Here is a 16462-nt window from a genome sequence, read left to right on the forward strand (position 1 = left end):
AACTTTCTTAACATAAATCACTGTTAAAGTTAACATATATATGTATACTTGGCACTCGGTGATCAGTATCACATGCAATTACATTGAAATAATCCACATTACACTCACAGATTTTATAGCTATAGCAGAACATAACATTGCTAAAGCCTCCTCCTGCACTGAATTGTTCAAAGGCCATCACCCTAGCTGCCATAGGCAACGTGTTCTGTTTGAAGTAACGCAGCAAGAACATTAAAGGGAATTTTTAGGACTCATACTTTATATTTAAAAACTCTTCTCAAATAAAATAAATTAAACTCTACTCAGGCTGTATTTTTTAAAAAGCTAAAATATTCACTTTTTAAAATGAGACATTTACTCAATTGAATAGTACCATTTGTGACAAGACAGAAGTTTCACATGATATGTGACACGCATATAAATATTATATTAGTGTGTGTGTGTGTGTGAGTGTGTGTGAGAGTGTGTGTGTGTGTGTGTAAAAATAAAAAGGTATGTTGACATGCAGTTTCTTAACAGGATTATTTTTTTCCCTTTCAAAGTAAATAATAACAGCCCAGATGCTCCAAACTGCTTCATGCAATGCTGTTTGGAGGATCCAGTATTATGTTGTTATATTCTAGTCCAATTGTAATTTTCTTGCGCCTCCTTTCATTGTGTACACAAAAGAGATTCCCTTCATTTCCCTACTTTGAGATGAAAGCACATCTGGTTGTCACCGGAATGCGTGTTACACAATGGCACCCATTTCTATTACAGATTGCCTCACTATCCAGTAGAGGAACCAGTGGCTCCTGGGGGAGCTCAGTTACTCCAGTAAGTTGTAAATTACTTACAAATACTTCATTTTTCAGTTAATGTCTGGTAAGACACTCCTAACAAATGCATGAATGGGCTTGCCCCCCTCCCCTTCCTTTTTTTAATCTACACCCTTGCCAGCACTTTGTAGCAATGTGTGAGCTACTCTGGCGTCAACAATCCTTTGACACCATTTCCTCAGCTAATTAGGCAACTGTGGAACTTGAAACAGCACTGACCCAGTTATGAATCATTCGTCATCCCCACGTACCCTTCTCCTTCTCTCCCAGAAAGGCCTTGTGTCACAGTGACTTGCATCTCTCTCACTAGAGAGTTGCAAGTGCAAGGCCATGACAAGTGACCCCTATAACTTAGTGTTAGCCTGGGAAACTAGGGAAAAGATGTGGATTCAATTTCCCATCTACCTTAACCACATGCTGAACTTTCACTAAACTGCTGGCCAGAGCCCATATGGGCTTCGGATTTCTGTACAACTGCATATATATATTTCATTTAAAATTTGTGAAATTAACATTCCACTTTTCAGAAAAAGCATGGATCAGATGCTTTTTGACTGCACAGGGTGAAAGACAGACATTGTTTAAGCAAGATGTGTCAGAAAAGAGATAAAAAAAGTCTTTTTTTTTTAATTGCAATTTAAAAAGACAGACAACTGCATAATTTAATGCTGATCCTGGCATCCTTTTGCTTGGGCTCCATTCACATGTTCACCCTGGTTTGTAGTCACACACTTCTTGTCATACATAAACACACCATCAGCAGAAACACCTTTCAGTTAATGTATAATTCCTGCTTAAGTACAAATCCAAAGAGCTCAAATATCAGTTTGGTGTCAGGAATTTTTTTGCATCTGGACACACATCAAGGCACACACACACACACAAACTTCTACATTCTAGGAAAGGGCCAGGCTGCCACAACATGGCAAACTGCAAGTGCGACTGCATGGGACATAATTGTAGATCTTGCAAACACATATTTAATACAAAAAGTCAATACATACACTGAACTATATCAGTGATACTTTATAATGAACTCAGTACATGCTGATTGTTCTGTTTTTCAATTATACGAATTACCTCATCAGTCCTGGAAAGCTGACAAGCAATTCTATGTCGTTTTCATGACTAGTACAATAATTCACAGGTCTTTAATAGCATAAGATAATTGACTATGTTGTAAAAATGAAGTATCTGACTGGGGAGATGTTCACAATATCTTAATGCAGAGAATGGACTAGATAACCCACTGCCTGACCAAATTATTTCATTAACATCTCTTTATAATCTAGCTATAGCTGTAATTCATTATTAAATGTCTCGACCAGATCTGACACCACCCTTCCGCAATACTAAAGCCCTCCAGTAGTTTAGAGAGCTGTACTGGCATCCTCACCTCACATCTGGCAGGTAGGTAAATATTACTTTTACAGACAGAGAAACTGAGGCAGAGAGGTTCAGAGAACTGCCGAAGGGCACGCAACAAATCACTGCCCGAGCTAGGATTGGAGCTCAGGAGTTCCTTGCTCCCAGCCTTGTGCTTAGTGCTGTACTCCATACTGCTCCCCCAGATCTATTATAATCACTTCTTTGTAGTATTTGACTGCTATTTAGTTTACATTGTGAAGTCTGAGTCTAATCTTTAGATTTCTAAGAGAATAAAGTATTTTATAGTGTATTTATGCTGCGAGAACAGCAACAAGCTAACCCAGAGTTCCCAAACTGGTGAGCATGGCCCTATTGTAGCCCAACGAGAGTGCACAGGTGGAGGAAATAAAGTCCCATGATCTCAGATCCACACCTCTCAAATATGAATGTGCTTGTGGCTGTGGCTAATGCTTTGGGTGGCTCTTGGAAAGCCACCTGCCTTGTCTTCCTGCTATAGCAGTGGCCCCTAATGTAACTAGGCGTAGGAGCAACTCATGGGGATGGGGCTACAGACTCAGGCAGCAACCCACAGGTCCAAGCTTCTCTCCTCTGTTCCCAGCACTCAGCTAAATTGCAAGAGCATATGCATCTGGCCTTAAGTGAGATGCCCCCATCCTAAGCAGTCTGTAGCCTTTTGTTGACGGGGAGTCACAGAGACAGCAAAAAAGAGAAGTGGGGGGAGAGGGAGGGAGAGATACATCAACCAGAGGCAGAAAAGGACAGGAGAGAATATGGACAAAAGAAGAAGAAATGGCAGCTAACATATAAGGGCATTGCTGATGGGGACAAAAAGAGGTGGCACCCATCTGCCAATTCTTTACTGGAGGGAAACCCCACCAGAAAGTGGTTGGGGGCCACTGAGCTAGCCTATGCTGCATACTGAATTAGAGAGTTCAAAATAAATCCCACGTATTGTCAGTATGCATTTGTGCATTACACACATATATGAGAAGCAGCTATTTCCCTATCTATGGTCCAAATTTTCAACTAGACTCAACTGGCTTCTACCACTTGCATATGCAGTCACTGCAGCTCTGTAGTTCAGTGCCTAAACACCCAGTCTTCAAACAAACAAAATCAGTGGCCACTTTTTGAAAATTTATTCCTGTATGTAATCTGCCAGACACTAACATTTCAAGATGCCTTTTCATGCATACATGTTAGGAGCTGGAAGATGAGAACATGAGAAACCTTGAATTTTTCCTGTTGTGTACAAGATAAAGGCCAAGCGACTGGTGACTGAGTGCCCTGCATGAGATACTTAAAGAGACCCAATTTTCAGAAGGTGGATGGCTCAGCACTTTCTGAAAATCAGGTACTCATTTGCCAGGTCTCAAGTTGGGCCCCCAAAGCGCAAGGCACCTAAAATCACTTATGACAATCTTGACCCTGCAGCATAATCTAGAACATAAGAAAGGCCGTACCGAGTCAGACCAAAGGTCCATCTAGCCCAGTATCTGTCTACCGACAGTGGCCAATGCCAGGTGCCCCTAAGGGAGTGAACCTAACAGGCAATGATCAAGTGATCTCTCTCCTGCCATCCATCCCCATCCTCTGATGAACAGAGGCTAGGGACACCATTCTTACCCATCCTGGCTAATAGCCATTTATGGACTTAGCCACCATGAATTTATCCAGTCCCCTTTTAAACATTGTTATAGTCCTAGCCTTCACAACCTCCTCAGGTAAGGAGTTCCACAAGTTGACTGTGCGCTGCGTGAAGAAGAACTTCCTTTTATTTGTTTTAAACCTGCTGCCTATTAATTTCATTTGGTGACCCCTAGTTCTTGTATTATGGGAATAAGTAAATAACTTTTCCTTATCCACTTTCTCAACATCACTCATGATTTTATATACCTCTATCATGTCCCCCCTTAGTCTTCTCTTTTCCAAACTGAAGAGTCCTAGCCTCTCTAAACCCCTAATCATTTTAGTTGCTCTTTTCTGAACCTTTTCTAGTGCTAGAATATCTTTTTTGAGGTGAGGAGACCACATCTGTACACAGTATTCGAGATGTGGGCGTACCATGGATTTATATAAGGGCAATAATATATTCTCAGTCTTATTCTCTATCCCCTTTTTAATGATTCCCAACATCCTGTTTGCTTTTTTGACCGCCTCTGCACACTGCGTGGACATCTTCAGAGAACTATCCACGATAACTCCAAGATCTTTTCCCTGACTCGTTGTAGCTAAATTAGCCCTCATCATGTTGTATGTATAGTTGGGGTTATTTTTTCCAATGTGCATTACTTTACATTTATCCACATTAAATTTCATTTGCCATTTTGTTGCCCAATCACTTAGTTTTGTGAGATCTTTTTGAAGTTCTTCACAATCTGCTTTGGTCTTAACTATCTTGAGTAGTTTAGTATCATCTGCAAACTTTGCCACCTCACTGTTTACCCCTTTCTCGAGATCATTTATGAATAAATTGAATAGGATTGGTCCTAGGACTGACCCTTGGGGAACACCACTAGTTACCCCTCTCCATTCTGAGAATTTACCATTAATTCCTACCCTTTGTTCCCTGTCCTTTAACCAGTTCTCAATCCATGAAAGGACCTTTCCTTTTATCCCATGACAGCTTAATTTACGTAAGAGCCTTTGGTGAGGGACCTTGTCAAAGGCTTTCTGGAAATCTAAGTACACTATGTCCACCGGATCCCCCTTGTCCACATGTTTGTTGACCCCTTCAAAGAACTCTAATAGATTAGTAAGACACGATTTCCCTTTACAGAAACCATGTTGACTATTGCTCAAGAGTTTATGTTTTTCTATGTGTCTGACAATTTTATTCTTTACTATTGTTTCAACTAATTTGCCCGGTACCGACGTTAGACTTACCGGTCTGTAATTGCCGGGATCACCCCTAGAGCCCTTTTTAAATATTGGCGTTACATTAGCTAACTTCCAGTCATTGGGTACCGAAGCCGATTTAAAGGACAGGTTACAAACCTTAGTTAATAGTTCCGCAACTTCACATTTGAGTTCTTTCAGAACTCTTGGGTGAATGCAATCGGGTCCCGGTGACTTGTTAATGTTGAGTTTATCAATTAATTCCAAAACCTCCTCTAGTGATACTTCAATCTGTGACAGTTCCTCAGATTTGTCACCTACAAAAGCCAGCTCAGGTTTGGGAATCTCCCTAACATCCTCAGTCGTGAAGACTGAAGCAAAGAATCCATTTAGTTTCTCCGCAATGACTTTATCATCTTTAAGCGCTCCTTTTGAATTTTGATCATCAAGGGGCCCCACTGGTTGTTTAGCAGGCTTCCTGCTTCTGATGTTCTTCAAACTCCTCTTTGGCTTTTCTTATTACCCTCTTGCACTTAAGTTGGCAGTGTTTGTGCTCCTTTCTATTTGCCTCACTAGGATTTGACTTCCACTTTTTAAAGGAAGTCTTTATCTCTCACTGCTTCTTTTACATGGTTGTTAAGCCACGGTGGCTCATTTTTAGTTCTTTTACTGTTTTTCTTAATTTGGGGTATACATTGAAGTTGGGCCTCTATTATGGTGTCTTTAAAAAGGGCCCACGCAACTTGCAGGGATTTCACTTTAGTCACTGTACCTTTTAACTTTTGTCTAACTAACCCCCTCATTTTTGTATAGTTCCCCCTTTTGAAATTAAAGGCCACAGTGTTGGGCAGTTGAGGTGTTCTTCCCACCACAGGGATGTTGAATGCTATTGTATTATGGTCACTATTTCCAAGCGGTCCTGCTATAGTTACCTCTTGGACCAGCTCCTGCGCTCCACTCAGGATTAAATCTAGAGTCGCCTCTCCCCTTGTGGGTTCCCGTACCAGCTGCTCCATGAAGCAGTCATTTAAAGTATCGAGAAATTTTATCTCTGCATTTCGTCCTGAAGTGAAATGTTCCCAGTTAATATGGGGATAATTGAAATTCCCCACTATTATTGGGTTCTTAATTTTGATAGCCTCTCTAATTTCCCTTAGCATTTCATCATCGCTATTACTGTCCTGGTCAGGTGGTCGATAATAGATCCCTACTGTTATATTTTTACTAGAGCATGAAATTTCTATCCATAGAGACTATGGAACCTGTGGATTCGCTTGAGATTTTTACTTCATTTGAATCTACACTTTCTTTCACATATAGTGCCACTCCTCCCCCTGCATGGCCTGTTCTGTCCTTCCGATATATTTTGTACCCCGGAATGATTGTGTCCCATTGATTGCTCTCAGTCCACCAGGTTTCTGTGATGCCTATTATATCTATATCCTCCTTTATCACAAGGCACTCTAGTTCACCCATCTTATTATTTAGACTTCTGGCATTTGTGTACAAGCACTTTAAAAACTTGTCCCTGTTTATTAGCCTGCCTTTTTCTGATGTGCCAGATTCTTTTTTATGTGACTGTTTATCATCTGATCCGGCCCTTACATTATACTTCTCATTCCTCTGCTCCTGACTATAACCTGGAGATTCTCTATCATCAGACTCTCCCCTAAGAGAAGTCTGTGTCCGATCCACACGCTCCTCTGCAGCAGTCGGCTTTCCCCCATCTCCTAGTTTAAAAACTGCTCTACAACCTTTTTAACGTTTAGTGCCAGCAATCTGGTTCCACTTTGGTTTAGGTGGAGCCCATCTCTCCTGTATAGGCTCCTCCCATCCCAGAAGTTTCCCCAGTTCCTAATGAACGTGAACCCCTCCTCTCTACACCATCGTCTCATCCATCTGTTATAGCCTTGTGTAAATCTTAAAGAAAAACTAGGGTCATGAGCATTAATTCACTTCGGCTTAGCAAAAGCTCAAATTACAAATGGATTGTGCAAGCCTTGTTTAGCTAGCATTCTCTAAACTCAACATCCATCAAGCTCACAGCAGGTGACTTGCTAGATCTGCCATTAAAAAATGCTGATTTAATGTCTGCTGATGGGCCACTGGTTTTCTTTTTACCAGCTCCTAGCTATTATAACTCACCAGTAGCAAAAGTTTATTTGTATTACAGTAGCATGCAAAGACCTCCATCAGTCCCTGGCGTACAAGACATTGTACAAGCACCCTGGAAAAGACACTCCCTGTTCTACAGAGCTTATCTAATGCATTACACTGGCATATGGGTAAAGACAACCAAGAAATGACTAACCCAGAGACTCTAGCAGACAAAATGTGGACAGCAATTCAACAAATGGAAGACCCCTAATCACTGTTTAATTTTGTTCACTCTACAACCCATAAGGCTAAATGAGGCTTTGAGAGCTGGAGGGCACTAGTAAGGGGGCACACCCATATACCTACTGAGTGCTGTGGAGGGAGCCATGTGGCCTATGCAATACCTCCTGGATACTGCACAGGGTAAAGGGTGTGTAGGCCCCCTGGCCTTTCGGGGTATGGAACATTTCAGCCAGTGGTGGACAATCTGCTTGTTCCTTGGGCTCCATAATGCTTTGAAGCCAGATGAGAGCTGTCTTCTATGGAAGTACCTTGCGACCTCCTCTGGGCTAGAGCATACCCTTGCACAGGCCAGCCATAAACTGACCCTAAAAGATAGTATAGCACCAAGCTGCACACTGTTTTGATTTAAGTGTTTTGTTTTTTGAAGCTCCTGAGAGTAAAGTTTATGCACTTTAACAGAACTTCATCCTTCAAAGGAGGAGCGAGGACACAGGATTACAATTAAATGAGTCATTCACCCTGGAACAACTCCATTGACTCAACACATTTTGGCAAACTTCATTGTGCAAAACTGAAGACCAATCAATCAGCACCTTTATAGCAAACACAATGCTTACATTAATTCATGATATTACATAAATGATCCCAAACCAAAACATTTTCTATATGATCAAACATTTTGTCTTAAGTATCTATTTTTTGCTCTTCTCATGAAATAAAAAATTAAAACAGCCTTCAAATGGGCTCTTTGAGTTGTTTCAGCTAAAGCAATTTAGTTAATATAATCAACAAAATTAGACGCGGTTATGTAAAGCCAGCCTGCACCTATATCCCCATCCTCAATTACCTTAACTTCCACTTCAAGTGCTCTTAAAAATGATTGTGTAAAATGGCACCGTCTCACTCAGATCTGCTCCCTGGGTGTATTCAGCATTATGCTTGTTGATTTCAATGGCAAAGGTAAGAGTTTACTGCTCTTTTCTCCTGTTAGTGCTGCAGAGCCAACGTTGCTAAGACTGAGTGAGCTAAATACACCTCCACTCTATACACCATCCAAAGAATTGCTTACTCAGCTCCAAGTAGCTGCAGCTGAAGAAACACACTGGGCCTCATTTGGCCTGAAGAACCTTTATTACAGGTGATGAAGCACAGGGTGGAAAGGGCCCAGGCTTCACTTTGGGAGCCCAAGATGAGTTGCTTAGCTGGCAGTCAAGTAAGCTAAACAAGTGAGACAAACTACTGAGAAACAATAAAAGTGAAATCCCACAATGGCAGTGCTGCAAAGTTACTTTCCGCATAGTACCTCACTTTCATAATTGTCTTTTAAGTGGCTTTGCATCATACTTGTGGATAGTCAGATTCCCTTGGAGTATTGTTTCATTTAAACACAATACTGGGTTTCCATAAACTCTGCCAATAGGGATGGTGATTTTCCTTTCAATGAAAATAAAAAAAATGCTTCCCAGACAGTCCTGGCTGCACTGATGAAGCTTTTCCAGACTAAACTGTCTATTATTATTTATATTGGAGCACCTGGAGACCCATTGAGATCACAGCCCCATTGTGATAGGCAGCATACACAGTCCCAGCCTGAAAGAGCTTATGATCTAAACAGACAAACACAGGCAGAGAGAACTGAAGCGATTGCCTAAGGTCACACACCAGATCAATGGCAGAGGAGAGACTAGATCCCAGATCTGAGACTCAGGTCAGCATCCTCTCCACTAGACTACACTGCCTTTATGTTCGGATGTTTGTCCCTGAGCCAACAAGAGCCCGCATTCATTTGAGAACATTCCTACATTCAGTTTACTTTACAGCTAGCAACTAATTAAAAACGTACACCTTTGCTATTTAAACACTATCTGTTCATAGTGCCTTACGCTCAATTCCCCAAACAGGTATTTAAGATGCTTGGTGCCTGGATTAAGTACAACGCTGGTTGTAAACTATAAATTGGTCATTACTATCTGACACGGTCGTTTAAAGTTCAAGCCCTAACAGACTCAGAGAACAATTACTCAAAAATATAACTAAAATCAACAGGTGGTTTAGTAATATTTTTGTTTCCTGTGTTAGAGAGGATGTCTCTTTTACAGGCACAGAAAAAACGCATCCTTGTTTCCAATCTGGCAGAATGTGCTGCACAAGAGACTCATTAGGAAAAAGCAGAAATGTTTAATATGTAGAACTACCTCTCCTTCCTGGGGGAAAACTACTCAGGAGAGGTAGAGTGAAGGAAACTGAAAATCAGGACATGAGAAAAAATATGATTTCTTATAACCTTTATCAGTACATTCTTGTGATGTAAAAAAACTTATGTACTCTTAACTTAGTAGTTCTGTTTATACAATCCATTTCCAATACTTTTTGCTGTGGGTCTTCTAATATGTTAGACAGCAAAATCATGTGCCAATGAAAGCCAAACTGCAAAATGCATACCTGTAAAGAGTTATAGCTCAAAACACACAGTACTACGATGGATGGCTGCAGTACAAAAGCCCAGATTTAAATAGATTATCTAAGAATCAGGTAAAGTATTTTTACATACATTGTACATATTCAAGTTGGTAAAAAAATAATAATTTTAAAAGTTTTTTTTAATAAAAAAATTCATACTACTATTTATGGAGAAAGAATTATTCTTGCCAAACAACCAGACAGATCATTAACAAATAAGGAGCTATAGTAAAACAATTAGGGACATATTCTTACATTAGCTTACATGGAAGTTTTGCATGAGCATCAAGGGGGATACCACCACACATTTACCCACTATACTTGTTAGAGAAAAATGCCAGCAACTTAGAATGTTTTTTATACTGCTGCCTAATTAGGCTTATTCAGTGTTTTAAATGAGGAAATATTAAAGAAAATACAGTTCAGTACAATATTGTATAAATGCTGAACTTTAAGAGAACAAAGAACAAAAAAAATGTACTAGATACTTACAATGTGTAAGAGCTTTAGCACATCCACAAATCTGTTAGAAAAGTAATAAAAAGCAAATAATTACATTTGAACTGCAGAATTAAAATAAACTGAATAAGTATTTTGAGTTTAGCATTAACACCTACACTTTCTCCGAGCTCATGATCTCCTTGGCAATATGGTAAACTTTCGTTTTCTTTCCAGCTGCTTTGCTCTGCAGATAAAATTACATGTTACACTGTGTACTCACAAACAAATAGCAAAGATCAACTTCAAGCCAAATTTCCTACTAAAAATATCACTTTATACTGCTCCAAAGTCTATTAGTATTCAGAGATTAATTCTTGTGAAATTGAATTTAGAATATAATTGGATAGAATGATGTGTAAATGCTAATCTATAAATAAGCACTAGCATCCCTGTCTACAAACTCTGGAAAACGTCAGAGCCCATACTAAAAGTGACAGCTGTCAGCTATTGAAAGAAGTGGAGTGTGGATAATACTCTATATCCATAATAATTTAATTGGCTCATTTGTGACTATGGCATATAAAACTGCAGTAAACTCAAATGGGTTTTAGGAACATTTGTCAAGAGATGAACACAGATTTTGTTAATTTTTTCATGCTGCTTTTAATAAAGACAAAAATGTAACAGGAAATAACTTTTTTCTTTTCAAAGTAATACTAACTATTGAGAATCTGCCTTATTAAATCTAAAAAAAAAATTAACTAAAATTAACTACAATCAGATTTCTTTAGCTAGCAAGTCTACTGTATAGAAGAAATGTAATCTTTGTAAAATAAGATTTCACTCCTGAAACACATGCACACACACACATATATGTATACACGCCCCTCAACATGATATGATAGCACAAGGCCTGAGCACAGGGATTGAATTATAATAGTGTTCTGTTTAATCCAATCACCGTAGAATGCCATTAATTCTCATTTTTTCCAAAGCCAAATATATGAGAATTCTCACAACCAACCCCCACACCCAGCTATCTCATCTGATATTTTAATCCTTGAATTGTTATGGGATCCCCCAAAAAGAAAAAAGTGTAAAATACTGAATCCCCAGTCTTATGAGTGCAAGAGGAAAAAAGAAAAAGACAGAAATATGAATATTTAAGATACTGTCTAATAAAATGGAATGTGGAATTATTTGCATTACAGCACAATTGCACCAGATCCTGTACAAACATGTATAAAGGGCACCAGAGAATTTACAATCTGAGGCCCAGGCCCTGCAAGCTGTCACCCGATAACACGGAGATGATAATCCCTGTGATAGACTTTCGATGAGCTCCAGCGAAGTCAGTGGAGCTCCATGTGGGTGGAGGAATCGACCTAGACAGAGTAGCTTGCAGGATCAGGGCTAAAGCTTAATACTAATTCCAAGAATGTGGTACAGCAAACAAAATGAGGGCAAGATGACAGGCATGCAAAGATGCTTTTGCAGAGTCTAATTGTGTGTACAGTTTGCTTTTTTTTTTTTTTTAATATATCTCTATAGTAGCAGTACTGGCTTGCCACCTGCCTAGCAGTTATCAGCTGACACTATGTCTATTAACAATGTAGGTTTTCCATTACAATGGGGAGTTAAAGGAGAGATAAAATGAAAATAAATCTTAGATATGCCGGTATGTAACACAGAGAACAAACAATAGCAAGCTGAAGTTCTGGTGAAATCATATGCAGAACAGTAGTTAAAGAGCAGGCACCAAGTGATTTACCTTAGAACTTTAGCCGTTTTTATTACACTGTTATATACTTGTTAATGATGTTTGAAATAAGGTTGCAATATTTCTCTTTGAAAGGTTTATTGCTTCATTTCCTATTTAAAAAAGGTGATTGTAATGCAGATGCATACAATTTTATTTCTATCAATATTGTAGGATGTTACAACAATAATTAAAGTGACGGTTTGCTGATCTCTAAGAATTTCAGAAGTCATATACTGTATGTTTGTTATTCTGATGTCCCAGGCACTAATCCTATCCATACAAAGGTAAGGACGACAGATATCAGGCTACAGGACTACAAAATCTAAGAAATTAAATTCTGAATGTTGGAGTAATTTGTTACCCAACTAGTAGGGTTGCAAATTTTGGCTGGACATATTCCTGGATATTTCCTCACATGACATAATCTTTAATTAAAGATTAATCTTTAATTCCTGGAGACTCCCAGACAATCCTGGAGGGTTGGCATCCATAGCAGCTAGTGAAGCTACAATAATAGTAACATGTTGCACTTACTCAGTGCCATTTATCCAATGACCACAAAGTGCTTTACCAATGTAGGTATCAGCCCTGTTTTAAAGATGGGGAACTCAAGGCACAGAGAAGCAACTTGCTCAAGGTCACAATGCAAATGAGGGTCACAGCTGTGAACAGAATCCAGGAGGCCTCATTTTCAGTTGATAGTCTCCCACCAGTGCCTACTGGCATCAGTAGCATTGCTAGACCAAAGTACTAATGCTGCAAGCTTTGGTCAGGATTTGCAGTTCTCCTTCGAAGAGCAACTATCATATAAATTATTGAGAGCTGGAAACCAAATTATAGTTTCTACAATCCTCAGCTAGGCCTTAGTATTTTGTACTACATTGAAACAAGACTATTTCAGCAGTGAAACCCTAGCTCTTCCATTCATATCAATTAGATTTGTATTTAGCAAAGCCTCCATATTAGTGTCTAGAAATAATCCCTAAAACCAACCAAATTCAGGACATTTATATTTATACAAGGATAGTCTCCCTCTCTCTATGGAGAGTATAGTTAACATTATGGGAATAAACTCACATGCAGTCCGTGATTTTACAAAACAATAACTGTCAACACTCTATAATTGACAGTTGCAAACTAATTTAAAAGTAATGATTACACAATAGTAAAATACTAATGCAAAATAAGCATGAGCTGAGATATCATCCCTTTGTTTTTTCAACACCATTTGGAAATTTTTTCTCAGATCAGCTGGCACTGGAAATGCCACACTGTTTGTTCAGTCAGAAGACAATCATCTGGAAGGCAGGAGAGTTTGAAGCATAGTCTTCAAATTTTGGGCCTTGAGTTCTCTCAGTTTTCAGGTGATAAAAGGGTAAAAACTGAGGTGTTCTCTCTCAGCAGTTGTTTACTGTACCCGCTATTGTGGGTGAGAAACATCATTAGAGACTGGATATATTTGCCAAGCAAAACAAAATAAACCCACCAAAGAGCTGATTACCAATGCAGAGATTGTTTCATTTTCCCCTGCAGCTGCAGGAACTGTTACAAGTTTCAAGCAAGAGGCAAATTGTTGGTAAAGTTAATCTGCAGCTGTCAGAGTCCACGCGCCACAGGCCAGCTGAGCAAGTTAAAAACCAGATGGTTCACCACCAGTTCTGAGTTACATGAAGGCAAGAGTATATTCTATGAAACACGAGATGTTTCATGAGCAGAGCAGCGTTGCACTGTGTGTTTCTAGGAATGCCTTTCTGAATCTTGTGAGAAAGATATTTACATTGAGATGTTAGCTGATATAGCCATACACAATTTTGGTTAGCTACACAGGAACAGGCTGTGCTGCTGACTCCCGCCGCACACCAACTTACTCAAGAGAAAAGTTGATTTATTAGGATCAAGGTTTCAGGGCACTAGCAGAAAAATATGAAGAAATTCAAAGCTGTTATACAACACTTTCACCTTGTTGAACATGAGCTCTTTTCTTTCTGGCAATGGGAAATCCTATATCGAGTTCTCCTTGGCAGGCAGGTGTCTGAAATAACATTCCACCATAGAGCAAAAAGATACTTGCCCTGTAAGGAGGTGAAGAAGCAGCAGTCCCAGCTGGTCTGAAGGAAAGCCGACGCCAGAATCTACAGCCATGCAGATTTCAAGGATGCTGGGAAGCTGACAGAAACCTCTAATGCTTGTAAGAAAATATGGCAAAGGAAGCCCATAGGAAAGGAGATGGAACCCCTGATCATTAACTGATTCAAAAAGGTTGCTTTATTAGCCAGTCACCCTTGGCTTGAAGGAGGGACGGAAAAAGGAGGACACATAGGAAGTGTCTTCCAAAGACATGCCATCCAGCACACACAGCAGTGAAGAGAGAACCAGAACCTAGGCATCATGGCTAAGGTGCCTCCAGAGCACTTGGGGCAGAACAAGCCTGCTAAGAAGGATCTTGTGGAGAGCACACAAAGGAACACTGTACCTCATTACTTTGAAGGCACTGAATTGAGGCGCTTAAATGGGAAATGTGCCAGCTAGGTAACCAGGACTAGCAGAGAGAAGAAAACAAAACAAAAAAACCCCTCTTTAATGGGTACCTCTGCATTTGATAGAGTAGATACAATTAGGAAAGCCCAGTAGTGTGGGCCAGAGCAGTGACTCTTAAATCCAAGAAACAGGAATTCTACATTATCCCCAAAACAGGGTGAGGGTTGGGCCCCATATCTACTCTGGCTATTGGAAAGGAGCAGCTGAGCACTGGTTTAGAGGCAGGGTCTCATATGTTTCAGTCCAAGGAAGCTAACAATTTGTGGACTGCGTACTTGCCCCAAGAGAGTTTACTGATTTGAAAGGCTTGTGTGGCTGGACATACAACTTCAAGAATACTGTTCTCCTGAACCAGAAGTTGTCACTGAAAAGTAGCCTTTCCTTCCTCAAACACTTGGCTGGAACACTCCTATATCACAATAGTTTCACCTGCCCATGCCCCTAATACCAATGAGATGGCACTGGGAAGGGCCTCAGCAGTTCTAGTGACCCGTTTTCCAGTCCCTAACCCTTTGGCTTCTCCATTCCCGGTAAACAGTTTCCAATGTTCTTCAGTTCACCCCGCAGAAAGCAGGAAACTCTGGGACTCAAAGGTCCAGAGCATGAGATTAAGAGCTTTAGTAAATGTGCAGTCTAAAACATGCAGACAAAGCAGTCAAGTTTGACTCTTTCACACTTCAGTTTGTAAAACTCTACATATACAGGTGGGTGGTGTGTAGGACTACAGGCCCACAACTCTTTGAGGTGTTAAGAATGAACTAATGGACTGAGCAGTGCACAGTTTTTATGACTATTTCTAAACATGGGTTCTTCACATCAAGGACATTTGCAAATCCACAGCAAGTATGAAGCTTTAAAAAAAAAATTACTGTTATCAGGGTGCAAAAAGCATCTGAAAAATGATGGTTTACATTTATACAACAAGACATCTCTTATGTAGATACTCCCCAAATTCCCTTTATAAACTATATGGGAAACTAAAAAATACTGACGAAGCACAGCTTTAAAAATCAAAATACACCTGCTTATATTCTTGAAGATCAAGCTCCCCTTTGCTAGAATCAGAATTTGTGTCATCGTCCTCATCAGAGCTGTTGATAATCTCTTCATCTGATTGAACCTCGCCCATCAACACATTGGAATTACTGTGATCTTCTGATGCCCTACAAGAAAAAAAACCCCAAAACACATAGTTGGTTTATATTAGCATAACTTAATTTTTCTTTGAAAAATTATCCATCAGAGCAATGGGGCTAACTGTTACGGGAAGTGCTGAGAGCCCTGGAGAAGATAGAACAGGATTTTCCATAGAGGACCTATGATTCTGGAATGCTGTATCTATACTGGTATTTACACAATGTTCATTGCCATAGCAAATGAGTGCCATACAAGTGAAATAGTCAAAAGGATTTTATGTTCTTTACACCAGTCACAGATGCCAGAGCTGATCTTCGTCATCCTCCAGGGCAAAGCTTGATATTCCACCCCCTCTTGCTAGCGTGCGTATAGAAGTAATATATTTATTTCATGTGCAGAGCAATAAAGGGAGATTGTCATTTTTGTTTCTGTTTTGCTCTGCTTTCTTTAATGGAACTCGGGTATGTTCTGTACATGATGATCAGTTTGACAACCTTGTTGGGGGGGGGTTGTTTTGTTTTAAATAAAGGTACACAAAGACATTTGGGTATTGGGTACCCATAAATGTTCAGGCTTGTTTATCAAGGCATGCACTAGTTAAATAGTTACATGAGGTTGAAATTAATGTTACAGGGAGTCAGTTCAATACATACCCACTTTTTCTTTTTTTAAAGGGGGCTATAGAATGTACATTTTTGTGATCCATAAAATCAGTGAAAATAAAAACAGTGCTATCCCT

The 16462-nt window shown here is 39.7% G+C and overlaps 1 protein-coding gene across 1 annotated transcript in view; it reads right to left on the reverse strand.

The window, feature by feature from the left end:
* The window catches only part of FGD6 (FYVE, RhoGEF and PH domain containing 6), a 103452-nt gene that overhangs the window by 51796 nt on the left and 35194 nt on the right, over positions 1–16462 (reverse strand). The window contains exons 3-5 of the mRNA XM_044981189.1: positions 15608–15749; positions 10463–10530; positions 10338–10368 (exon numbers count right to left, since the gene is read on the reverse strand). Of these exons, the coding sequence (XP_044837124.1) occupies positions 10338–10368; positions 10463–10530; positions 15608–15749 (241 nt within the window). The remainder of the gene's footprint in view (positions 1–10337; positions 10369–10462; positions 10531–15607; positions 15750–16462) is intronic.

This window comes from Mauremys mutica, chromosome 1, assembly GCF_020497125.1.
Source record: "Mauremys mutica isolate MM-2020 ecotype Southern chromosome 1, ASM2049712v1, whole genome shotgun sequence".
Taxonomy (NCBI): Eukaryota; Metazoa; Chordata; order Testudines; family Geoemydidae; genus Mauremys; species Mauremys mutica.